The sequence below is a fragment of the Aplidium turbinatum genome, chromosome 15 (genome assembly GCF_918807975.1).
Source record: "Aplidium turbinatum chromosome 15, kaAplTurb1.1, whole genome shotgun sequence".
Taxonomy (NCBI): Eukaryota; Metazoa; Chordata; class Ascidiacea; order Aplousobranchia; family Polyclinidae; genus Aplidium; species Aplidium turbinatum.
The window spans coordinates 16,618,542-16,646,509 of record NC_137486.1 but is presented as its reverse complement, the minus strand read 5'-3'; the positions used below and the strand labels follow the sequence as shown (position 1 = coordinate 16,646,509).

Sequence of the window (27,968 nt, the reverse complement as noted above, 5' to 3'; positions counted from 1 at the left end):
TAATATTGTAGACAAGGGGCCTCAGCGATCTTGAAAAAGACACGCTTTTGGACAAACAAAACTTGTTGGGATCCAGAAATATTCTGATAGTAGCTTACTACTTTCCCTGTCCCCAGCATGAGTTACATTGATTTTAGATCAAGTTTACAAGAAAGTCTTTTTGGTTCAAATGAAAGTGTGTCATAATCAGTTTCTTTTCAAGACACAATCGTGCATTCTGTGGGCATCAAACCGACCTTTGGTTGTCTTATCTACTATTGCATCAAAATGTAGTGGAAGCTCTGGTCAGCATGAGGAGGCTGGAGTGGGCTATTCAATTTTCCTTACTTAATGAGTAGTCCTTACTTCATGAGTAGTAGCTGTTTTTTTAAATAAAAGCAAAAACAAATCCACAGCTTCCCAAAAAAAAGGCGATATGGTAGCCTATACCGTGTGTAAATGTACAAAATTCATTTTCCACAGTCCAACCCAGTGGCATAGGGTGACCATTTGTTTGCGAAATCACTCTTTTCAGCAGGCTTAAAACACACACCAGGTTTGTAGTTTGCCCAATGCCCATTGACTGTTCAGATCATATTAAAATAAACTGATATCATATGATACAAAGAGTCACTTCGCAAATCAAGCATGTGTAACGTTTCAAAAACAAAATGAACACCAAAAAAATTGGTCGCCGTACGCCACTGATAAACCACGCTTTGCTTTAACCCAACATAAGGTGTTCAACTCAGTGTATTTCGAGTTCACTTTAATCACAGTAGAAAAGTCGGGTTCAACAATGCTTGGACACTTTATTGAAAAACCGTCATACAAACTGTAAAAAAACGTGAAGTTACACCGGCCATGTTCTTGCAACACACTGAGGCACACGATTGAATTAAAAATATCACACAAAAATTACCTATCAAAATTCCATTTAAACATCTATTCATATTGAAGCTTAAAGGCACCATAAATCCACAACGTGTAAAAAATGAAGTGTGTGGCCTTCACTGTATTTACCACAGCGATAATGTTTGTGGAAAGTGTGGTTACAAGAAGCATTGGTTTATTGAACAAAATTCTCAGGTCCATTCGGAATGTGGTAAAGAGGAAGCGGGGACGACGGGACGTCCAATAAGATCATGGTGAAAGATAAGGCAGACAAGGTCGGACCCCAGGAGGAAGATACGATGGACAGAAGATAGATAAAAAGGGCAAAGACGATTGCTGCAGGAAAGAATCGTATATCTCCACACGTGTAAGGATAAAATCGAATTATGACTATTTAGAAAAACACATCTTTAATTCAAATGAACTTAGGCTATCACCCAAACAAATTAGTTAATAAGAGAAAAACTAAACCTGTAGTTAGTGGCATCTGGAGGTTTATGGAAGGGACCAAACATGGCTACGAGGGCTTATTGTTGACACAAACGTTATCTTTCCAAGCAAATTATAGGCAAAATGATTGCACTGGCTACAAAATCAGAGATTGCCACCTAAATGACTGACAGTCAGCTTGTGAAAGCAGAATCGCTCTTTTGCCTAAAGTAAACTACGTTGTGACAATCCAAAAGTTAAAAACATGTTTAGCAACGTTTATAGCTACACCATACTGCAGTTTCAATATTTTTTTACAAAAATTGAATGGCTTTGAAAACTTTGCTTGAAAAACTTGAAGAATATCCTACGCAAAAGTGGCACCTTAAACTGAAAATTGCATATAAATATGAAAAAATTTGAACGTCTATGACGACTGCATTTGCACAAGTTTGTCTATAACTCCAGCAACAGTTGGTCTATCCGTTGAATTTTTACTTCGATGAATGAGTGAGAAAACTGCTTTGTCGCCAGATTTCGATAAACTGAAGTCTCCACCAAGCTAAAAAGAAAGTAGTTCAGTTTGGTTATATTTTTGCTTGTTATCAGTGTAAAGAAAATAATTACCATTATTCCAGAATATAACAGAAATAATTTAAAAAAAGGCAGAAGCGAAAAACATTGAAAGTGCAAACATGCTCAATGCTCATGACCGAAATAAAACAATTAGAAAAAAAGATTTTGCCTCTCCTCATTTACTCTACAATAACCAGCGAATCAGCCTATGACTCATAATGACAACAACATATGCTATTTTACATTACACAATTCTTTCAAAATCATAAATTATTATAAATTGTATGTTTTTTTAAACGACAGTTACCATCGTTCGTTCGTATAAAGGTGATCGTTTGCGATGAGCGGAATGGAAGGACCTGGTGCCAATTTTTTGTCAGATCGTTATGGAAGTAGCGGCTTGTTATTCCTTTGGAAGGAAATATATGGAATACCCAAACATGATGTGGCTTACAGTTTGCTCCATCACACCATACTGACACGAGGCAGAGGACTTCATTCATGCTTCAACGTGTCAAGCAAGAATTAAAACTACCAATTTCCGTTCTTAATCGGTTCAGTGTTACCCAATCCCATCTCTGACAACAAATAATATCTACCTGTTGGGTGTCATCCTCTATGGCGGCTTCTTGCTTTGGAATTGAGTCTGAACGGGAAATGGCTTCTCCGTAGTACGATAAAGCTTCACTTCCATAAGACTAAACATAAAACAACAGATGTTGGAAAAAGAACTACAGCAATAAGTAGTATCGAAAATATTAACTTGTCGGTGAGTATTTTAGCTAAAAAAAATTAAAAGTATTTTTATTGAGTATTGAGTTAAACTTTTAACAACCTTATGTAATGATTTACCTTGGCGATGGAACGGGGAAGGTTTAGAGCCATATAAATTTTACGACCTCTATCCAAAAACATAGGAAATGGTGTTTTTGTTTGCTCTATAAACAACTGAGCACCATCTGGGATACCAAACGATACAAGAACAACAGAGCAGCTCAGATTGGCCAGTTGATCCTGCACACAATAGCCTATATGTCACGAATCAGTGGAAATGGTCTGGTTGTGACAACATTATAAATGAGAAAAAGGAGTTTTGAGAACACTATACACTTTTTAATTTTGAGATTATTGCTTTTACTGGCTGTATTGAGAATACATATATACGAGATTATTTTGTCAACCTGCCCGCACGACTGAGAAAAAGTTTACATTGGATTCTTTCTAATTGCAAAGTGTCCTAATAATGGCTCCTATTCACGTTTAACTAGGCTATGCACGTCAAAGCAAAAATGTAACTCATTTAAAATAATATGAAAGTTCAAGTTAACTAAGATAGCAATTCACTGGAAACAAGTTGTTCTTGCACAAAGTAACAAGCAAAGCTTTCACAATTTGCGTTTTCTCGGATGAGAATATTCATTGTTCTGGTTTCTGAATCAGCATGTCCCTCCAACCATAACATCATACCCGACTTAAGATAACAAAACTTTTAGTTGTTCTTGGAATTATAAAGCTAGCTACAAATTAATGGAAAATTAAGTAGTGACAGAACCAAAGTAAACCATTTTTCAACAAAATATACCTTAGCTGCTTCTAGTTCTTGCACATGCTTCCGTCACGGAAGTCATGCGAGGTGTCTCAATAGCACAACAAGACAGTGTTTGTTTTCTTCACTTAGTAAGAGTTCTGAAGAAAACTCTTTGGAAACCAATGATCTTGCATCTATGACAGAAATTCCAGAAGGAAAATTGTCACCAATCACAAAGTCTGTCTCATGAGCCTTGTTTACTGATACTGCCTCGTCGATTTCAGTGAGAAAAGTATCCCAGGATTCCTAAAAATAACTTTTTTTATATCAAAATCTCAAAACTTAACTTTTGGATTTCCAGCAATATTATGTATGCAACGCAGTAACACTAACTACCGTACCTCAAAATGTAGAAATTCATTAACAGCCTCTTGAACTTCAGGTATTCGATAAAGTCTTGCCCACTGTTTTTCTAAAGATTTCCGATTTTTAACTTTGGCTTCAGTGTACAAAGTGCTGTAAGCTTTCATCACTCCCATCAATGATCCCAACTTACTTTCCACAAATTCATGCACAGATGTGCAGTCTATAATGCACAAATTGTATGCAATTTTGACTGCAAAAGTATCAATGCAACAAAGTGCTCACTGCCAAGCACAACACTAAACAGAACAAATGTCAGTATATTTAATTAAGAACTGAACAATCAGAACTGAGGATTGGAGAGACCAATTCAAATTAAGGTGCAAAAGTTGTTGAATGTTATGTTGCTTTGATGGTCTCATACTTCCATTTCTTGCAATTTATACATAAGAAAGATTTAAACTAATATTCACTATTCTGTGCAATGTGTTGAAATTTCAAAGAACTGGCAATAAAAAATTGAATATTATATATAGTATATATTCTCATCACACACAAATGTTAGAAGTTTTCAAATTAACTTTACTTTGTAATATTTCACTTGCTGAAGCTTTTACACTTTCAGAAGTTTTCACAAACTGAGAAAGAGCGTGACAAAGTAATTCAGGAGACATCTTGTCCACTGTCAAACAAACCAAATGATTTAAGCATTCATTTTATCAAACTTTGCATCTGCAATGGAAAAATAACCGTTAATAACTGATTGTACTTGGTATTGAATGACAAACAAGTTGACATAAAGTTCCAAACATTGTGTTTAAAACATAAAAAAACTTATGAAGTGGTGACCTTAGTTAATTTAAGTTTGTTGAAACTGTTTTAATATATAACCATATTTTGATCACAGAATGAAAAAGATAGTACTAGCTACAATAAGCTATGCATCAACACCAATGAACAAGAAAAGGTGGCAAAACCTTAACATTGTAGATGGCAAAGTACTGTACGATATAATGTACATGTGTGTAGCAAGCATATTTGTTGGAAAGGTGTTGCTGCAAAATGGTGTTCACCTGAGAGTGAGACACAGACTTTATCAAAGCAGATTGTGTGATAGACTTGGAAATAGTGGACTGTTTATCTTGCATTGAATAAAAAAAAGGCAAACAATTAAACAAATTCAGATAAAATAGAAAGCTGTAGCATAAGTTATTGTGTATCTAAAGTTGTTCCAAAGGTCAAAGCTATTTTGCTTATAAAACCAAAGAAATTGTACTAATGGTCAACTCGTCCCAACTACAAAAAAATTATCATTATATATTTCATCATTTTCAGCATGTGTTAGCTCACTACTGAACAAAGGCAACAAAAAAATTAGTGGAATTTATATGAATGTTAAGTCTTAGTTTTAATACATTTTATAAGGATGTGTCTATTAAAAAGTACATGGTCTACTTTTTATGCAGTCTGACAAATTACAACTAAGATGCATTTTAAATATTTTTGATCTGTTTTGCGAGTCTACACACAATACATCATGAAAGAACAATTCTAAACAAAAAAGCACATAGGGTTACATTTTTCTTATTGGTGACTCTAATGTAGAATCACTTTGAGATGATTTACTTTTTCCTTTAAATATTTCATCCCAGTCTATTTCTTCTCCTGTGGATGTGGATGCAGGTGGTATAGCAGGCATAATTCCCTGCATCTTTGCTGTAAATTCTTTCAAGCTGTGAACACCCATAAGTTTCCAAACAGTAAAACAAAATAATGAAAATCCACCGACAGAATAAATTGTTGCTCGACCAAGAGCACGCAATGCCAATCGGGCCCCACTTTCATGTTTCTGTCCTGGTAAAACACCACCATGAAACTCTTCAGGACTTCCCTTTCTTGCCTTTGCCAGCATCATGCCAAACCCACCAAGGGCAGCACCTCCGGCAATTCCAAACAAGAACACTGCACTTTGTGTTGGAGAAATTTCACTCTTAGTGATTTGCACATCTTTATCAATACGTTCCATCACTGTTGTTATAAGACAGTATTCAGAGCTTACAAAAGGTTATTAAGAACAAGTTTTTTAAACTATCATCTTTATTATACTTTTAACAATTATACTTTGGTGGTTCTGGAAATTTAATGTAAAACTGCTGATGTTGACCTGTTTCTGAACATAGTCTAGCTAAAGTATTAACTTGCTACAGGGTAAGTCTTTGTCAACTTGACCAAGCTATGTAACCCATGGTCTCAGATTTTGATGAAACTTAGACACTTTGCAGAGCAAGTCATTCTGAGAAAAATGATACCAATCCCAGCAAAATCGGTTCAGCGGTTTTCGGGATATGGCCATTTGAAAATGAGGTGTTTTTGCGTTCGCTCATGCATGAAATTAGTGAAAAGTTGGTACAACAAATTTTAAACGTAAATAAAACATACACCATTAATGTTACAAACTTCAAAATTTGTGAGAACTTAAGTTTGGTTGAAGTCAACACATTTACAAACTTTCAACAATTTTGGTCATGGTTGAATGATTTTGAAGACAAGATAATATTGTTGTGGAATTGAAATCAATCAACCGTGACGTAACTTCCAAGCACTATACTGAAAAAGGCCCCTCTTCAATTTTTTCGAGTAATACATCATATGAAAGGTCTTGACTTCCCCTATACAGTGAAACAAAGATATCTTTGTGTATTTGAGAAAATCTAGGCGTAGTAAGTCGAAATGTACCGTATACACAAAGTGGCTAAATTGATTGTTTTTATAATTGTTCAACAGTGCTTTGCTTCCCTTTTTTCCAATTATGCACAATATATATACATTAGTAGACATAATAGGTAAGTTGAAAGCTTTGAATATCTTGCTTAGTCAATTAACCATACTATGACTACTGAAAATCAAAGCAAAGATTATTGAAATTCAATGTGTAAAATGTTTCACTTGAAATTGGTTTTTAATGATTGTATAGTTTAATGCCAGAAGGAAATAAAACCAAGAATACTAATAGAGAAGTGGCTCTTTTTATCTGGTCCAAAGATGCAATTTAATCAACAAAAAAGGTTATCGTGCTTTGAGAAATTTTAAGAAAAACATAACGATATATCACAAAATTCGTCAGCAAAAGCCAAAGGATAATTATATTGAACTCTCATTGCAGATTTGAACCATGATAGCTTTTGGGCTGCTTTTCAATTTATATTCCCAATTTAAATAATTGGTTAAACTGGATATTAATGTATATATATATAATATATTTCAAAGCATATGTGTGACAGAAATTAATTATTTATTAGCTGATCTCCAATGAGTTTGAATTTGTTGCAAACATTGCATGGAAAATTGATATTGGTTTTGAGCAGTTGCAAGGGTTGGACTGTCTACAATACACAAAACATGTTCAAATGGAATCCAACATTCGTCTTTGGTTCTTGGCCAATGAAAAGATGGAGGCGGTCCATTAGGGTGCAGAAAATTTACAAAGATGTCACCATTTTCTGTGTCAACTACCAAAGTTACTCCAACATAACCACTTTCCATCATACATGGCTGCTACAAAGTTTCCTTGATTGATGCTTTTGTTGCTGTACTTGGTATCAAAGTTGTAAGTGTAATCATATGTGACTTATTCTTTTGATGCCAATTTTAGACTTGTCAACTGGTTCAAAGTAATGAAATCCTCTGGTTCCTTTTATTGTACTTGCTAGCTTCCACCTTTCTTCCAGACGTTTTCTTTCATTCGTCAAATCTTCCTTGAGAAGTTTTATGAATTGTATTGAAGGCAACTTTTCCGTGCAATGATCCATCATTTCATCTAAAGTACCAATTTGATGATGTAGAGATCTTCGTAAACTTTCCATAGCTGTTGAATGCTTCACAGTGCCCCCAGTGCCATCGCAAGGTGACTTACCATGACTTGTTGGCAAAGAAAATTTCATTTGTGCCTGCACAAACATGATTTTGACCTGGAAACATCATGGTTTTTCTTTGCCACAAGTCATGGTAAGTCACCTTGCGATGGCACTGGGGGCACTGTGAAGCATTCAACAGCTATGGAAAATTTACGAAGACCTCTACATCATCAAATTGGTACTTTAGATGAAATGATGGATCATTGCACGGAAAAGTTGCCTTCAATACAATTCATAAAACTTCTCAAGGAAGATTTGACGAATGAAAGAAAACGTCTGGAAGAAAGGTGGAAGCTAGCAAGTACAATAAAAGGAACCAGAGGATTTCATTACTTTGAACCAGTTGACAAGTCTAAAATTGGCATCAAAAGAATAAGCAATGAACTCACATATGATTACACTTTCAACTTTGATACCAAGTACAGCAACAAAAGCATCAATCAAGGAAACTTGTAGCAGCCATGTATGATGGAAAGTGGTTATGTTGGAGTAACTTTGGTAGTTGACACAGAAAATGGTGACATCTTTGTAAATTTTCTGCACCCTAATGGACCGTCTCCATCTTTTCATTGGCCAAGAACCAAAGACGAATGTTGGATTCCATTTGAACATGTTTTGTGTGTTGTAGATAGTCCAACCCTTGCAACTGCTCGAGACCAATATCAATTTTCCATGCAATGTTTGCAACAAATTCAAACTCATTGGAGATCAGCTAATAAATAATTAATTTCTGTCACACATATGCTTTGGAATATATTATATATACATTAATATCCAGTTTAACCAATTATTTAAATTGGGAATATGAATTGAAAAGCAGCCCATAAGTTATCATGGTTCAAAACTGCAATGAGAGTTCAATATAATTATCCTTTGGCTTTTGCTGACGAATTTTGTGATATATCGTTATGTTTTTCTTAAAATTTCTCAAAGCACGATAACCTTTTTTGTTGATTAAATTGCATCTTTGGACCAGGTAAAAAGAGCCACTTCTCTATTAGTATTCTTGGTTTTATTTCCTTCTGGCATTAAACTATACAATCATTAAAAACCAATTTCAAGTGAAACATTTTACACATTGAATTTCAATAATCTTTGCTTTGATTTTCAGTAGTCATAGTAAATGGTTAATTGACTAAGCAAGATATTCAAAGCTTTCAACTTACCTATTATGTCTACTAATGTATATATATTGTGCATAATTGGAAAAAAGGGAAGCAAAGCACTGTTGAACAATTATAAAAACAATCAATTTAGCCACTTTGTGTATATGGTACATTTCGACTTACTACGCCTAGATTTTCTCAAATACACGAAGATATCTTTGTTTCACTGTATAGGGGAAGTCAAGACCTTTCATATGATGTATTACTCGAAAAAATTGAAGAGGGGCCTTTTTCAGTATAGTGCTTGGAAGTTACGTCACGGTTGATTGATTTCAATTCCACAACAATATTAACTTGTCTTCAAAATCATTCAACCATGACCAAAATTGTTGAAAGTTTGTAAATGTGTTGACTTCAACCAGACTTAAGTTCTCACAAAATTTGAAGTTTGTAACATTAATGGTGTATGTTTTATTTACGTTTAAAATTTGTTGTACCAACTTTTCACTAATTTCATGCTTGAGCGAACGCAAAAACACCTCATTTTCAAATGGCCATATCCCGAAAACCGCTGAGCCGATTTTGCTGAGATTGGTATCATTTTTCTCAGAATGACTTGCTCTGCAAAGTGTCTAAGTTTCATCAAAATCTGAGACCATGGGTTACATTTTCCCTTTTTTCTGGTCAAGTTGACAAAGACTTACCCTACAACACATGTTGTAAAGTCATCTAGCAAGTAAAGTACGGTAACAAAAAAATGTTTATTATATATATATGAATGCAATGTTTATCAAGACATCATTCTCAAATCTCAATACATTCACAAAATTTTTTTTCCACTAAAGAATTACGGTACCAATTATTGCCTTTCTTCTGAAACAACCATATTTTTTCTTTTGATAAACCAAATTGCTCGAGAATCAAGAATACTATTTTGCTAGATTTGCTGGGCAATTTTAACCCCTTGCAAATTAATCGTATAGCATTAATTACACTGGTCGGCAGAAAATTTTAATCAGATATGGCTTTATGGTAAAACTGGACTTTATCTGTCCAAATTATTTGCAAATTTTGTTTACTACATAATGTACATATCCTGCACTTTACTAGCTACCCAAATTATTTCAAACTGTTTCTTACTGAATAATGTATATATGTATATTTAACATTGTGTGCCTTTTCTTTCCGCAGAAATGTAAATCTTATAATTATATATGTAAAAAGGGAATTGCCAACATTGCAATGGCTGGAAGACAGCGTACTCCGACAACCATTGTCACACCAAGCACATCTATGTGAATGCGTCAATGTGGAGAAGTATAATATGTCGTCGCTGCTGTGCAGTTTTACCACATTTTCAACAGTGTCAGTACTTTCTTTTCTACCACATCACATTTTTGAAATATAGTAGGGCCTATTAACATTTTTGCTGTAAAAGTTTATCTTATAAAGGTTCGCGCAATACAGATTTTACAATTAGTTTTTTGTTTCAAAAAATTGCTAAAATACAAATCAAGTAGACTATTACGAGCCATGAAATGACAATTGGTGAACGATTTAAAAAGAAAACAACTATTAAACAAAGTTTCGTGCTTTTCCACAAGACGCTCTGTTGGTCAACCCTCAACCGGACAAAATGATGACGTCACACACATTGGAATGGACTATTATGAAGGAGGAAGTGCGGGGTAGAATTGCAATGAAACACACCAGAAGGAAATTGTCTTCCATTTATTGATTTGTTGTTCAATTTAAAGAAATTTGCAATCGTTGAAAAGCACAAGCATAGATCTAACCAACTAAGTTAATACCAAGTCCCAAAATACTACTAGCTCTATCTGGTGGCCACCTAAACTTGACCAAATTCAAACCATTATCAAAAGTTTATTTGCAATGATAAAAACATTAAACGACAACCAATTAAAAGAACATGTTACTGCTTATTGAAGTGCTAACTTTCATTTTTATATCTTATTCAATATGCGCGCAATCGTTGTTCGAAGACAGCCCCCCAACGAAGCTTTTGCCCAATGCATTTCAATGGCGAATCGATCGTCTTCCAGTTCACGCCCTGCATGTTCACGATAATTAATTGTCTCCCATTTATTCATTTCTTGCTCAACTTCAACAGATTTGCTATCGTTGAAAAGCACAAGCATAGATCTAACCAACTAAGTTAATACCAAGTCCCAAAATACTACTAGCTCTATCTGGTGGCCACCTAAACTTGACCAAATTCAAACCATTATCAAAAGTTTATTTGCAATGATAAAAACATTAAACGACAACCAATTAAAAGAACATGTTACTGTTTATTGAAGTGCTAACTGTCATTTTTATATCTTATTCAATATGCGCGCAATCGTTGTTCGAAGACAGCCCCCCAACGAAGCTTTTGGCCAATGCATTTCAATGACAAATCGATCGTCTTCCAGTTCACGCCCTGCGTGATCACGACAATTAATTGTCTCCCATTTATTCATTTCTTGCTCAATTTCAACAGATTTGCTATCGTTGAAAATCACAAGCATAGATCTAAACAACTAAGTTAATACCAAGTCCCAAAATACTACTAGCTCTATCTGGTGGCCACTTAAACTTGACCAAATTCAAACCATTATCAAAAGTTTATTTGCAATGATAAAAACATTAAACGACAACCAATTAAAAGAACATGTTACTGTTTATTGAAGTGCTAACTTTCATTTTTATATCTTATTCAATATGCGCGCAATCGTTGTTCGAAGACATCCCCCCAACGAAGCTTTTGGCCAATGCATTTCAATGGCGAATCGATCGTCTTCCAGTTCACGCCCTGCGTGATCACGACAATTAATTGTCTCCCATTTATTCATTTCTTGCTCAATTTCAACAGATTTGCTATCGTTGAAAATCACAAGCATAGATCTAAACAACTAAGTTAATACCAAGTCCCAAAATACTACTAGCTCTATCTGGTGGCCACTTAAACTTGACCAAATTCAAACCATTATCAAAAGTTTATTTGCAATGATAAAAACTTTAAACGACAACCAATTAAAAGAACATGTTACTGTTTATTGAAGTGCTAACTTTTATTTTTATATCTTATTCAATATGCGCGCAATCGTTGTTCGAAGACAGCCCCCCAACGAAGCTTTTGCCCAATGCATTTCAATGGTGAATCGATCGTCTTCCAGTTCACGCCCTGCCTGATTACGATTCTTCTTCTTGCGTTTGAGATCACGATAATTAATTGTCTCCCATTTATTCATTTCTTGCTCAATTTCAACAGATTTGCGATCGTTGAAAAGCACAAGCATAGATCTAACCAACTAAGTTAATACCAAGTCCCAAAATACTACTAGCTCTATCTGGTGGCCACCTAAACTTGACCAAATTCAAACCATTATCAAAAGTTTATTTGCAATGATAAAAACATTAAACGACAGCCAATTAAATGATTGCTTGCACAGTCCCATTGGTCATTTAACCACCAGTTTGTGTTTAGCTTGTCTGAAGACATATCACAGTTCAATGTGTACTTTTCTGTTGTGATAGCATCAGACCCAACCATATGGCTTAAACTGTCATGCCAGGCATAGGCGTAGCCAGGGGGGGGCGAAAGGGGCCATGGCCCCCCCCAAATTTTCGAAGTTTGGATTCCGAAGTTGAGCCCTTTGTTGAAAATATAATAAAATTTGCAGAAATTTATAACGTTTTCCAAGACATCTGGCTATTAACACCCCAAGGACTTGTTTTAGACACACAGAAAGACACCAATAAACTTTGCAAATCGTAAATCACGCAAAATTTTCTGGATTTAAGTTTCTTTTAACTAATTTGTGGAAGCAATTTCAGAATGGCTTACTCTGTTGGGTTTTTCTGTAGCTGAGTTTTTGGTGTTCTTTAGTTTTAGCCGCAGATTTTGACCGTTCGTGTGTAAGAGCTACCTTTAATAAGTTAATAGCTGTTTATCTGCTAATAAATTTCATACAAATATTACCCTAAAAGTGTTTCCAGAAAGCGCTATAATCCATTTACTTAAGTGTAATTTTGCAAAAAATTTCCGGGGGAGCATGCCCCCGGACCCCCCTAGAATACGCGTGCCTTCGGCACGCTCTAACCCCCACCAGTTTCATTGTTTCCCCTTGCTCAAGCCACCAGGATACGCCACTGCACATCAGGTGGCGATGTCTTAAATCAACACTTTGTCGTTCTCTTCAATTCATCAAATATTTGGCCCCCCCGAAATTTTTTCCTGGCTACGCCACTGTGCCAGGTCCCACTTGATACAACTTATTCATAGTGTAGAAACTGTTAACAACAGTTAAACATTTAAAGTTACTTTGGGAGCAGAAAAAACAATCAACTGACCTCGCCACTAAACTGCACAGCTCCTTTTCAAAAAGCACGATGGCTCATGTCAAAAGACTTATGCATCCACTAAAAATAAATTTACCAATTTAACATGTTTTTGTTATTTCTATTTGGAAACCGTTGCAGCAAGCATTTTACGCTGAAATTTATTTAAAGTTGCTTTCGTATTTTTTTTAGATCTTGGATATCGCCACCAAACGGTCAACCATCACCATCATTATGTTTCGGCCGCAGGGGTTCATACGAACCACATTGAAAACCTGTGGCTGAATTGTAAACGGAAATTTAAAAGAATGGGTGGCACCACAAGGCACATGATACCTGGGTATCTTGATGAATTTATGTGGCGACATCAGTTTCCACGGGGACGACATTTTCCGGAAGTTCTCCGCGCCATAAGGGAGTCCTACCCTTTACTGTAGCCGCCACATCGTCCATTTGCCAAAAAAACAGCCCTTTTCAGGGCTACCTAATGATAAAAAAGAGTTGCTGGCTTGCTGCCCACATACTTTGTGATATTTATTCTATAACAAACAAACTAGGCTAACAAAAGTGCAATGTCAGATGAAACAAAATAATTTTTTTAACTTACGTTTGTAACATGATTTTTGTGTGTCAACGTTTAAGGTTTGGACCTATGAATCATTTTGTTTACACACACGGATGCCTTTAGGAAAAAGACTTCGTGTGGTAATGAAAGAACACGAGAATGCAAGCCCAAGTCATTTCATTACGGTTTCGTTACTTACCTTTGATCCATATTTAAGCCTAGGTTTATTAGGCTTAGCCTAAGTGTTGTCAAAAAATTTCTTGGCTAAGCATTGAACAAAACATAAGTATCCGCACCCACTGTCTCGCTGGTTGTTGTTGCTTTTTATTATTTGCAGAGGTTTCTCCATCCAAATAGGAACAATTTTCTGGCTCCTGCACTTAGAGCTGACATCACTTGCTTCCTCAACCGAGCTTTTCCAGTTGATGTCGACTGAGGGCCGAGTGACAACAATTCTTCCACGACCTTCCAAAGGATCAAAGTTCTACACCGCTCTAGAGCACACATCGCTTTCCTATTGATCAGTGTTTGTTACATTACTTGATTTGGACAAGCCATTACACCACGAATTAGGCTATTTGTGTGCCTGATCCTAATCCTTTCTATGACTTTAGCATTTTTTCTATATAAATGGGAGACAATTAATTATCGTGATCACGCAATGTGAATCTAGAAAGACGATCGATTCGTCATTGAAATGCATTGTGCAAAAGCTTCGTTGGGGGGCTGTCTTCGAACAACGATTGCTCATATATTAAATAAGGTATAAAAATGAAAGTTAGCACTTCAATAACCAGTAACATGTTCTTTTAATTGGTTGTCGTTTAATGTTTTTATCATTGCAAATAAACTTTTGATAATGGTTTGAATTTGGTCAAGTTTAGATGGCCACCAGATAGAGCTAGTAGTATTTTGGGACTTGGTATTAATTTAGTTGGTTAGATCTATGCTTGTGCTTTTCAACGATAGCAAATCTGTTGAAATTGAGCAAGAAATGAATAAATGGGAGACGATTAATTATCGTGAACATGCAGGGCGTGAACTGGAAGACGATCGATTCGCCATTGAAATGCATTGGCCAAAAGCTTCGTTGGGGGCTGTCTTCGAAGTTCGAACAACGATTGCTCATATATTAAATAAGGAGTAAAAATGAAAGTTAACCCTTCAATAAACAGTAACATGTTCTTTTAATTGGTTGTCGTTTAATGTTTTTATCATTGCAAATAAACTTTTGATAATGGTTTGAATTTGGTCAAGTTTAGGTGGCCACCAGATGGAGCTAGTAATATTTTGGGACTTGGTATTAACTTAGTTGGTTAGATCTATGCTTGTGCTTTTCAACGATAGCAAATCTGTTGAAATTGAGCAAGAAATGAATAAATGGGAGACAATTAATTGTCGTGATCTCAAACGCAAGAAGAAGAATCGTGATCACGCAGGGCGTGAACTGGAAGACGATCGATTCACCATTGAAATGCATTGTGCAAAAGCTTCGTTGGGGGGCTGTCTTCGAACAACGATTGCGCGCATATTGAATAAGATATAAAAATGAAAGTTAGCACTTCAATAAACAGTAACATGTTCTTTTAATTGGTTGTCGTTTAATGTGTTTATCATTGCAAATAAACTTTTGATAATGGTTTGAATTTGGTCAAGTTTAAGTGGCCACCAGATGGAGCTAGTAGTATTTTGGGACTTGGTATTAACTTAGTTGTTTAGATCTATGCTTGTGCTTTTCAACGATCGCAAATTTCTTTAAATTGAACAATCAATAAATGGGAGACAATTTCCTTCTGGTGTGTTTCATTGCATTTCCACCCCGCACTTCCTCCTTCATAATAGTCCATTCCAATGTGTGTGACGTCATCATTTTGTGCGGTTGACCAACAGGGCGTCTAGTGGAAGAGCACCCAAAGTTTTGCTTGATTCATAAACATTGGTAAATACTGTAATATAGTACAGTATATTAAGGTGTCCATAGTTGGATAGCAACACATTTGTCAGTGCCTCAACAATTCGTCTCACAAATGGGCAACTGGCCCGAAAAGTTCAAGATAAAAAAGAGTCTCCTACTTAAGTCAGCAGTTATCAATCAAGCAAGTACCAACTGAGCTAGCAACCGGTTGACGTTGGAAAACGATCAAATTGAGCAAGCCAAAACTTTGCTTATTACAAGTCAGCAATATTACCGTAGGTAGTTGAGCTAACTTTAGGAAGTGATGACCAAGACCAAACCTATTAGTCTACCTTATTATATTAACCAACATGAACGTTGCAATTTGCAAACAAAAACAAGTTCAATCTAACCAGAGTTTCCAGATTGAAAACTCAGAAAAAGGCCAAATCAACTTCAAAACTAAGCGAAGCAGGTTAAAAATCAGTCAAATATTTTCCTGTGCAATTAATTCAATTCTTGATGTAATGTAATGGTTATAACCTGATAGTAAAAAGGAAAATATTGTTCATAACAGAAAATATGTGAGGTGGTCATCCGTTACTTTAAAAGTAGCGAGCTATCAGCTACTCAGGCTAAAATAGCGTGCGCTACCGCTACTTCTCCAAAACCCTTTATTCTGACGTCAAAGGACCTTGAAAATGAATAATATCATTCGTTTACACTTGCCATTTCCACGTGGTTATAGAAAACATGTTCTAGGTGAAATTTATTGTTAAGCATCCTTTAAAACACGAGCATTTAGAAATGCGAGTCGCTATGAGTCCTGTCCACTTTAGCTTCAGCACGTCTTATATAACAGAGGAAAGTCTCTCCACCACAGTTGGCTTCTTGAAGAAATGGTGAGTTGTACTTGGTTAGTTGGTTGGTTTTGAATCTTTATCCTCGAACTGACAAAGCCTTGATAAGTTATTCCTGGTAGGCTACTGCTAGTTTCGCATAACTTAGCCTACTTGTAGACGTAGAGGCTCTTGACGCAGGGCCAGTTACCGAGATTGGCAGAGTAAAGTTTTTAGATTGTTAAAGTCTTGTTTACCAAGGAATTATTCCATTCACCAGGACTAGGTGCCGCTGAATGGAAAGCAGTCCTGAAATGTGTCGCTGAAGTGCACACCTCGAGAGCCGAATCAGCGCCGCGTGATCTTGATCCGGGCGCATAACCACTGAGCTAACGGGGCAAGTAAAAAAACGTTTTAAATCGGCACTGGGAAAGCTCAAGCGCTTGCTTCTGTCTGAAAAAAATGCCTCCATAATTGATTTGTCTTTCTGTACCGACTTTGATGATGCGATGGCACCAATAGCCTAGCCTATGCCTAGGCCTACACCGAAAAATTCATTCTCGGAGTCGTGACTGGTGTTGAACTAGGGATGGGCAATTAAGAATACTGGGCTTGAATCGATTCGAATCCTAAACTATTTGAATAACTCCAATCCCAAAATAAGATTCCGTAGGCCTATGTAGCCTATCTCATTTTTTCACGTCACATTTAGCTTGCGGTACGTTATTTATCACTGATGGACTGAAACCAGCTCAGTGACCGAGTGGTTTCGCCTTCAGCTCTGGACTCTGGTAGATCTGAGATCGATCCCAGTTCGAGATAAAACCGAAGACTTTAATAACGGTAGGCTACCGATCGTGTTCTTTCTTGCATAACGCAGTGAAAATAAATCGAGTAATAATTTGACGACATTGTAATTGACGTTTTCGTGAAGACCAACACTCACAAATTAATAGTAATTAATCAAGTGGCTTTATTCGGTAACTTTTATAGCAGACCTATCATTCATTTTATGGGTCCAAAACTGGTCTGTCAACTTCACTTTGGGTCGTGGGGTTCCTGTCTAAAAGCATTCTAAGTTATTTTCTTTTAGTGACTTGGCTTAATTTTGACCATGTCGCTCTGGGTGAAAAGCGTTTGGGCACTTCTAACCTAACCTTGAGCAGTATGCGATTGCGTCGTTACAAATTTCATATTAATTAAGGAAAGATCTCTTTTGTAAAAAGTGTAACACATGCTGCCACATTCAGCCTACTATTTATTTTAAACATTGGATATTAGGCTAGGCTACTTACCTCTGTAGTGTAACGGATGTTGTAAAGCATTTTTTACATTAGGCTATTTGTTGTGCACCAAAACAAATTGCAAAGAACCGCGTTGAAAATAAGGAAAGTGGATAAATATAACGCTTATTTGCTTTTTTTTACTTCTAGGCTATGCTGTGCGGTGTAACTACATAATGTGTCGTGCAGCAGGCTGAGCTACTTCATTTGCTCGGTCCATTATCAATTTCAAAAGCGAGGCGAAAAAATGCTCGCAAATGCTTTCGCTCTATCAAAATTGTTGAAGATAAAGTCAATCACTCAGTGTAGAAAATGCGTGAGCAAGAGACTTTACTTTGAAAACAAGTTAGATTTTGGGATAGCCTACTTTAGACGTATAATAGGCAGCGGCAAAGGCAAGCAAAAAATGAAACTAACTTAGGCCTACATGAATACATGAAATACATTGTATTCTGCCCTTGCTTGTATCGAAACGTAATCTTTTTGCTACCAGTATCAATTCTTATTTTAGTGTAACATGAATAATTCTTTTAAAATACTTGAAGATGACTTGATGTGTAGCCGAAAACGTTTGCAGTTTATTAATTTTGCAACATGAGAAATCTCGTGTTGTTGTGTGTTGGTTCCTATAATAATTCAGTAGCCTACCTACAACAAGCTTACTTTTATTTGAAATTTATAGCAAAATCTTTCTCTTCAGAGTCGTTACCATATCTACTGTACATTCTACAGCGGGCCTATGTTCGACAACATCATACTACACTTCGTACACGTTTCGATTTATTTTGCTGTTATTCTGTTAGAGTGTTAGTGTATTGTATTTGTTTTGAATAATATTATTCAATTCTATTAAGTTATTGTCATCTGTTTATGGTATTCTAAAATAACTTCTCTCTCAAAGTTGTATTTTTATGATTTTAAAAAGCTTTGATACTTCATAAAGGTCTTCATTTGACCTGAGCATATTCCGATATTCAACGACGTCTATTCCTAGACACCAATTCAACAATTTTTTGCGTCTGCAGACGTTGAATTAATGTAGAAAACGGTCTGCCTGGGATTGGTTATCTGTTCATGGTGTCCATCTGTAATTTTCATCATTAATATTTGTTGGAGAATTTTGCATAAAATTTTATGAAGTTGACAAATAATTGTAAGTTACTAATCGAAGCCTCAGCCTTGTTCATGTTTTCTTTCTTTCTTTATAGTTGTAACTGATTTAGTTGAACTGTTGAATAGTTATTCCTTCCAGGGTGACAACTGAACCGTAGACTGTATGGTCGTTTCGTTGTCTCCCTATCAAAAACAAAACTTTAAAGTTTAAACATTCTGTGTATTTTTGTTTTATGTCACTATTTTGTTTTGTTTCTTGATAAAAAAACAAAAAAACAATAAATTGATTGATTTAAATCCACCAAAATAAATGGTTATTTCTACCGTGTTGATGGTTCAAGAACACGTTCCCGAAGATCTAGGAACACTTGCGAAAGAGCCGCACAGTGCGCAGGTCTACCAGATTTCAACAAATAATTTTGAGTATCAGTTTAATTAATAACTTATAAAGTATTTATAAGATAGCAGATAGTTTCATTATAAGATAGCATCATAGTTTCATTAGGCCCTTGAACGAAAAGATAGCGCATCTTCCATCGGGCTGACGTAAACCAGTCACTAAGTTTTTATTATTTTCATTGTAGCTGTTTTATACATCTCAATAGGTATAAACGACGTGTAATGTAAGATACGAATAAGTTTTCTCAATAATAATAATAATGTTAGTTTTTATATAGCGCTGTATCCATCGCAGAATGCGTTGCTCCACAGCGCTTTAAAAAGCAGACAGTGTCAATGCAGCCGTATAGAGGCGCAACTGAGTACATTCTTGTTGTGAAAATAATTATAAATTTTTTTCAGAATAGCGGAGAAAACTTTTAAAAAAGGTTTTCCTTTAAACCTGAGTAATGGATGGGTATTCCAGTCTAGCGATTGTGTTTTTTATTATATTTGCTGTGGGAATTGTTGGGAATTCCATCGTCTTGATTGTACTTCTTTGCCAAAAAAAGACTTGGACTATCACAGCCACATATCTTTTCAACTTAGCAGTCGCTGATACTATTTTCATACTTTTTCTTCTGCTTTGGGGCCAATATCACTTGAATGGTCTGTCATGGATTTTCGGTTTGGCCATGTGTAAGTTAGCCGGTGCAGTCACAACCATCAACATGTACGCGAGCATATTTTCTCTTGTGGCAATGAGCATTGACAGATGGCTAGCAGTGGTGTACGCTACAAAATTAAGTCAAATACGAAGTACTTCTACAACACGTCGAGTTTGTATTGCTATTTGGATATCCGCTATTATTCTTTCTCTTCCAGAGTTTATTTATAGAGATTTGCGCATTCCATTATCTAGGGCTAGGCAGAAAGACAACAACAGCATCACAGTCTTCAACAGCACAACACAAAGTACTGACTTCACAACAGTAACGCCATTCGCGAAAGAAACTTTATTTGCTTCTACTGCAGAATCAATGACAATTACCTACCAGTGCCAGTTTTACATTCCGCACTACGTGCCTAATAAGAGAAACATCCACGCCGCTTTAATTCTTGGTAGGTCTGTGATTGGCTTTATCATTCCGATGGCCATCATATGCCCATGTTACATAAGCATCATTCTTGTTGTCAAACGTCGAGTGATCAGCAGAAACGTTAAAAAACTTCGAATAGCAAAACTTGCTGCCTCAGTTGTGGGAGCTTTTTTTGTTTGTTGGTTGCCTTTTCACATTATGAATTTTTATTCTGCCCTAGCTGGATGGTTAGGGCTTTTTCACTTTGACCGTGCAACGTTCTTCTTATTTTACCCATACACTGTCTGTTTTGCCTACGCCAATAGTTTGGTTAATCCGTTTTTGTATGCGCTCAGCACGACAAATTTTCAAGAAAGTATGAAAGACACATTTCGGTCGAAAAACTCAGTTAAATCACAAGCGCAAGGTTTGCCTTTGCTCATGCCATGTCTAAACAGAAACAAAACCAAAAGATCAGCAAAAGAAGAAGTACAGATTTGCACTATGGAAAGCAACATGAATTCCATTGGACATGAAGAACAAACACTGACCGCTCCTCAGAATAAGGTAATATAGCGAATTGTGTAATTGATTGCTTGAAGGAAAACAATGCAATAGTAACGTTACAGCTTTATACGTGGTTCAAAGCCTCTTGAAGTATGCGAAACTGCCAGGATCATGCTTTGAAATAGAGTGTCTCGTTGTATGAGGCGATTTTTCCAGCGTCGTAATTATAGCCTTTCTTGAAAAGTAATTTTCGGGATAGAAGGGCAGATAAAAATTCCCTCATACAATATAAAAAAATATACCACAGATTTAGAATATCCTGTCATTCGAAAATCAGGGATACAGTTGAATTTGAACCACACATTTTCACAATCAGTCAATAATTTACGATAGTTGGAAACGAAAATGTTTGGAACAATACTTCAAGATTTTGAAATGATTTTAAAATTTCAAGATTTTAAAATATTTTTGTTGAATTTATATTTTTATACTACCATAGTGTATCTATCCTTACATGTTACATCGCTTGCTCTCAGCGCTTTGCAAGTCAGACAATTTCAGCTCTATTGTATAGAGACGCAGCCGAGTAAGCCTGCAATCTATATTATTGTTTTAACCTAAATCAATCCCTTTAATGCTGAGTTCCAAGTGGGAACAAGGTTAAGTGTCATTTCTATAAAGTCGTTTGGTGTGACCTAACAAGGTGTTGAACCCATAAGCCTATCCACCTACTGCTCATGACGCATGATTCATGACTCATCTCCTATGATAAGTAAAACTTTAAGAATCACGGTAGACGCAGAAGTTTTGGATAAATTTTTCTACGGTAACTTGCACTTAATTAAAAGCGTCACGTTTTACTGCAGCGCCGACGTAACTGTTATTTTCAAATCAGTTTCAATCAATGCCCAATTTTTGAGATCATCCAAGACAATCAAGTGACGCAAATGGACCGTTCTGATAAAAAGAGTGCTGACAGATGTTTGCATTTTTGTCACCAGGCTACAATTCGCACACACATACACAATAAATGTGACATTTTATCGATAGCCCAAACAGGAGTAGCCTATTACCGTTTCTTGAAATCCAGAGCTGGCTAGCAGCAGGTCTAACGCTAAATGAAAAGAGAGCAAGAACCAAATGCTGAGTCTTCGCTTTTTCACCTTTATTATTCCTGACGCTGATATCATCTCTGGCGACCTTTCCCAGGCTTCAGTCTCAACGGGCATCAGATCTTTCTGCTTCACTCGCCTCCTCAGTCCTCACAATGACTGATTCAGATAAATTGTACAAAATGAAAGATTTGTCAGATCTATTGCATTGCATTTGTCGCCTGTCAATTTCAAGAGCAAAAGGCCATGCTTTCTGCAGATATTTTGCACAGTGTAATGTATGTATTTACAAACTGTAATCTGTGACCCACGACCATATACTGTAGCCTATAATGATTTATTGCTTCAAGTTGCTGTAAGTTTTGCTTATTCAAAAATACAAAACTGACACTGTTCTGTTTGACATGTTTAGAGGATGGAATACGAAGCTGAAGACTGAAGTTCTTACTTCCTCAATCCACTTGAAGACCCAGTCACTTCATTTGCTGTCAAAGTTTGAACAGTTGTACGATGGAGGCTCTGTTGGAATTTGCTTAACTTGAAATGATTGTTGAATTAACATTCTTCTTCGAAATCAAATAAATGTTGATGTGTTATCAAAATTTTGTTAACAAAATGACAGGAAATTAAATAAAAACTAAAAGCAAAGAAAAAAATACATTTTACCTTGAAGTAAGTCGAATATTAGGAGCAAAATGATTGCAACGCTTAGTTAATCTAATCAAAAAGTAAAGAGGTTAGCTGAACATGAGTTTGGTATCTACATTTTGTTCTCTTTATTCTTTTATTAGATTAGCTTCACAGTAATCGCCATTTGAGATATTTATCTCAAAATTAATATTTATTACCGGTATCATAAATATTTTTTTAAAAGTTCCTCTTTGACGAAGTGGCAGGAAACTTTAGTCAAAAAAGCAAAGATCTTGTTGTCACAAACAGCGCAAATTACGTTGTTTTCATTTGAAAATTGTTTGTGTTGCTGTAAATAGGACTTTTAATGTAGCTCTACAAGATGCATTATAGCTGCGCTTGCATGTTTGGTATCACCGGCTTACCGAAGTCGCAAAGTATGATTGTGTAAATTCTATTCTATGAGTATGGGGAAAATTATTGTTGTGTTGACAGGTTGACTGCTTGGACTGTCTAGTCACTCTAGTGCAGTGGTTTCCAACCTTTTTGTTACGGACCCCTTTAGAGAAATTATTAATTTTGCGGACCCCTACCCCTACCTAATTTTGCCTAAAACTCGATTAACATACTGTAGTCTACTATTGACTATTGTATTGTAATTATGCTATTCCACTACTGTACTATGTCATATTGCATTGCCGCTATGACTCCTGCGACAAATAGGCTATCAGGTTAAACAATTGCTCAAATAAGAAAATGAATGAATTGTTCAAGAAATGTCAGCAGTATTTGAATAGTAAGGTGACCCAAAGTGCCATGTCGAAACTTTTTCAACGTTAGCACATTGAATGAGAGGGCTGTTGGTTTAATTTTTGACAATGCAACACGCATTTCATCTTCAACGTCCAGGTGATTTCGATGTTTAGTTTTTATTGTAACAAGAGCTGAGAATCCTGCCTCGCAAAGGTAAATGGTAACAAAACAATAATCGCTTGCTTTGCCAAGAATGGGTAGGTTTGCAGTTGTGAGCACCAAAATTCTTCCACAGTTTTTGAATAAAATTCAATGCGTAATAACTCTTTTGATCTCAAATCAATTAGGTCATCTTTACTGAGATCGTCATCGCTAATGTTGTTCAAGTTAAAAAGAAAAGGATTTCGAATCCATGTTTCCACTTTGTTCGGCAGGTGTTCTAAATTAAAATAACGTTGAAATGAGATTTGCAGGTTTGCAAGTGTGCGCAAAATTTTTCTCTCATTGAGATCAAAAGAGTACATTTTCTTTGAGTTTCATCCATCAAGATAAGATCTTCTAACATTAGAAAGTTAGCGCAATTACCTGCTTCCAATCTGCGTTTCTAAACCAAGCAACTTGGCTAAAAACGTTTTCAGTTTTTCAGCTGCATCAATTAGGCCTATTGTCACACCTGGTCCTTGAATGCCACGATTAACATTGTTAATATGACCGAAAATATCGACTAAGTAGGCCATGCGTATAAAAAACTTTTACTCTCGAACAATTTTGAGAGGGGACTTACTTTTGCTTTCAAAAGAGTTGATACCTCATTTTTTAGCTGCTGCAGTCGTTTTAAAACTTCTCTAGATAACCAAGGTACCTCAGAATGATACAAAAGTACGGTACTTCGTAATCTGACCCTACTTCTTGACAGAGCACTTTCAAAGTATACGGTGGTTTACAGCTCTGCTTTTGATGAAATAAACGACTTTCATGCAATTCGTCAGAATTTCTTTGAGACTTACTGTTAAACTTTTTGCTGCTAAGGCGTACCTGTGCAAGAAGCAATGGGTAACAACCACTCGAGGAGCTTCGTTTTTTACTAAAGCAGCAAATCCGGATTTGTTCCCGAGCTGGTACTCCATCCGTGCATATAGAACAAAGTTTTTTTTTCTCCAAAATTCATCAAGGTAATCACGGACCCCCAAATGCTTTCTCACGGACCCCCAAGGGGTCCGCGAACCCCAGGTTGGGAACCACTGCTCTGGTGTCTTATCAACTTGGTGAGAATGTGCCATTTGTGCGTTTAGTTTTGCTGTGGTGGTATGATACGTCATTGTAATTGGCCACGCAGGGCTACTCAACTAGCGGACCTTGGTCCGATCCGGATCTTCTGGGTATTGATGGTGGACCTTGGCGTCTTATAAAACAACCTCATTGCCATGTTTCAGGGCTTCTTCAAGCATATTTTTACTAAAAGGAAGCAATTTTCTCTGTGATTATCTTAGTAGCTGGGGCCTTCGCCTTCCAGTCCCCCACAACACTTTGTCAAAAACCCAAGTCGGGTTACATTTTACCTAAAAAAATGGTTCGGTACTGGTTCTGATAGTTTAACTTTTTTGGTTGCGTGTGAAATAACGTATTCACCGGACCGCTAAAAATATTTAACTTGTCAAACTGGACCTTTGTTAACATTGGTTGAGTAACCCTGGGCTACAGGAGAGTAAGGAGACAAATACTGTGACGCTGTGTCTGCATAAAAAGCATCACAACTGGGTCTCAGTCAGTTCAGTTTCATTCCATCTCAATTCAATTCACTTTCATCACAATTCACAACAGATAGACAAAACCTTCAAACACAAGCTGCGTTTGCGACACCACACTCAGCACCATACAGTGCTGTACTTCTAAAAGTGAAAAACGAAAAGTCCTATCAGCCGGAAAAATGCTCATAAAAAAAAACGCTGAAACTTTTGATGGGTGTCTTAGAGCTGTGGTTCTTAACCTTTTTACGCCATTTTGTAACTAATCTAATGATTCAACATCTACGCACCCCATGAGAAGAGGTCTCGCACCCCTTCTTGATGCATGGATCCCTATATACGTTAGAAAATTACTTCACGTAGATTTCTTAGCATAGAATATCAGCAGTGGGAAATATCAGCAATAGGATTGTGCTCCAAGTAACTGGCGCTATAAGAACGACAAAACATCCATTCTTTAACCCTTTGCTCCTCAAGATGGAGAGGAAGGGCTCATATTTCCATTGATCGCTGCCGGAACAGTGATGCCACGCACTTGATTTTTCTTGACTTTTTTCAAAATCGCAAGACGGATCTGATGGTGTAAGCCTGTAAGACATAAAGCACGAAGTGTGTAGTTGTTTTCTAAATTCAAAATTTTGATGTAATTTTGTTGTTTCTGACATTTATACAAGACGTGAAATCGATTCCGTTTGCGCTGACAAGCGATAAGCTTATTGTCCTTATCTGTGCATCTATATGCGCAAGCAGAGAGGCGCATCGCCGAGTTTTACATTGTTTGGTTTGACCTTAACAACACATAGCTCGCGTATTTATTTTTACCTGCTACAATATACAAGCCAGTGAACACGGTTTGCTGATTAGGAGCAGTTATATGTTCTGATTGCTTTATCAACTTCACGAGGAATTGTCTTCCACCATCAAAACAACACATGCAATCTGATAAAACAGTTGTTTCAACCAGAAAGTATCCATTGATGTGTAAATGACGTTACCACACAGCTTGCCGTGTGTAATGACATGGAAAATAATAGTAACGAATAAATATTCTATGAAATTCTATTCAAAGAAAATGATCATTTCGTGTTTTGTCAAAACTGGCAAACCGGAAAGTGAATTATTAAGAATGCTTTTGGAAGGAATTGAAGAAAGAGCTGTGTTGCGTTTTTACGTCGCAAAGACAACAATGAAGTTATGAGGAATGAACAGATATGAGGTGTTGCGACCATGCCATATTTTAAACTGATTGTCCTGTTTCAGTATCAAGCACGTTATAACGTTCGCGTTTTGTAGAAATAGAAACTAGCTGAAACTGAAAGTTCTGCTTCTGTCAATACAAGACAAGAAACACCTGACTCGATGACTATTGTAGACCTACATGTCCCTTCGTTGATTCCGCTACCTATGTTGTGTTGGACTGCATCTTTGATTCGCTGTGTAGTGTGTACTGTATGTTGTCACAATGGGCGCAAATTAAAATGATGATGCTAGCCGTCACACAAGACAATCAACAAATCCGTTCTTTTTTTATTGATTTTCTGCAACGGTTGCTCAATGACCATGAGACACATAACCAACCTGGTTCTGGGTAATTTGTGCGGTAGTCCAGGGAAAAACATTACTGTACTTCCAATGATACATAGACTGAGTCAGTAAAACGATGTAGATTGTGTATTCATTCATTTATCTGTATAACTTAACTTAACTGATGTATGTGTGCTGTAGTTATAAACAAAAAACAAAGAATCTGAATCTTTGCTGCACGATGGCTTCAGGTCCAAGACAGAAAAAGCACAAAAAAATAGGTAAAGTTAAAGATAAAAGACCTTGTGTAAAAATTGTAATAACTGTCGTAATTTTCTAATAGGTATCTGATATACTGCAAACGCGTGGTTACATGCTGCTACAAACTAGCCGGCACCACCAACATAGACAAGAAAGGTAATTTATAACTAAATAATAGCATGATCAGCATCATAACTATACCAACCTACACTTTTCTTTCACAGATGTTTTACGCTTTATAGAAAAGTTTGCAACAACTTTTGTGTAGGCCTAAAGTTTATAAACTAAGGTTTTTCAAAATTATTAATCGTGGTAACTTTTATCAAAAAAATGAAACATCTTCTGACAGGTGTCAAACCCACAACAATGCTTAATACGAACGATTCGATTACATGTCTTGTAATACAAGCGAATTTATTTTCACACGAGTCAGTTCAATCATAAACAGCAAAAAATCGATTTTGATCAGCTAGTAGCTAGACCATATTCAGTTAAGCTTATTCAAATAGAATCAAAATGATTCTTTTTAAAATGATTCTATTTGAGTCACTTTCACTGAAAATGATCTAGCTACTGGCTGATCGAAATCGATTTTTAGCTGTTTATGATTGAACTGACTCGTATGAAAATAAATTCGTTTGTATTGTAATTTTTATGCTTCAAATACTGCGAAACATCGTCAGAAACCATCACAAGAAAACATTTATTCATATTTTGTTATTTCAATGTTGTTAGCTACTTCATTTTTTATATTATCCAAGCCGAGTTGTGTCAAGAATAGTAATAACTATCATTTCAACGCATTTGTCAACATGAAAAGCAACAAAAACATTTCAGAGCACCAGGTCACCGCCCGACAAAGTAAGATTCTTTTCACATTTGTCCAAAGTTAGAAGACGTTGAACCAATGTAAAAATGACAGATTTTGCTGGTTGGGTCTTGAGTCTCTTGACCGGTGATTTGTGCTTAAAAGCGATTGCTATGAGGGTTATTCCAAGGGCACGAACAATTAGTCTTCCATCACTGTCAATTAATCAGCTCAGTGGCGGAAGAGTTTCGCCTTCCGCTCTAGTGCTGATAGGTCTGAGATCGATTCCAAATCAGATCATACCAAAGACTATAAAAACATTATCGATCGCATTAGTCTTTCGA

General features: G+C 36.3%; 3 protein-coding genes across 3 annotated transcripts; 1 reads left to right on the top strand and 2 right to left on the bottom strand.

The window, feature by feature from the left end:
* Positions 1–362: 362 nt before the first annotated feature.
* LOC145784594 (uncharacterized) lies at positions 363–4,492 on the bottom strand. The gene is made up of 6 exons (XM_082596450.1): positions 4,356–4,492; positions 3,808–3,992; positions 3,461–3,712; positions 2,731–2,892; positions 2,478–2,576; positions 363–1,864 (listed from the first exon to the last, which is right to left on the bottom strand). The coding sequence occupies exons 1-6, from the start codon at positions 4,441–4,443 to the stop codon at positions 1,730–1,732; spliced, it is 921 nt and encodes a 306-aa protein (XP_082452576.1). The 5' UTR covers positions 4,444–4,492; the 3' UTR covers positions 363–1,729.
* An 8-nt stretch (positions 4,493–4,500) lies between these two features.
* Positions 4,501–5,895, bottom strand: LOC145784595 (transmembrane protein 242-like). The gene has a single exon (XM_082596451.1). It carries the CDS (start codon positions 5,793–5,795, stop codon positions 5,343–5,345), a length of 453 nt encoding a protein of 150 aa, XP_082452577.1. The 5' UTR covers positions 5,796–5,895; the 3' UTR covers positions 4,501–5,342.
* Positions 5,896–19,675: 13,780 nt separating this feature from the next.
* Positions 19,676–20,860, top strand: LOC145784006 (type-2 angiotensin II receptor-like). Its single transcript, XM_082595763.1, has one exon. It carries the CDS (start codon positions 19,676–19,678, stop codon positions 20,858–20,860), a length of 1,185 nt encoding a protein of 394 aa, XP_082451889.1.
* The last annotated feature ends 7,108 nt before the right edge of the window (positions 20,861–27,968 follow it).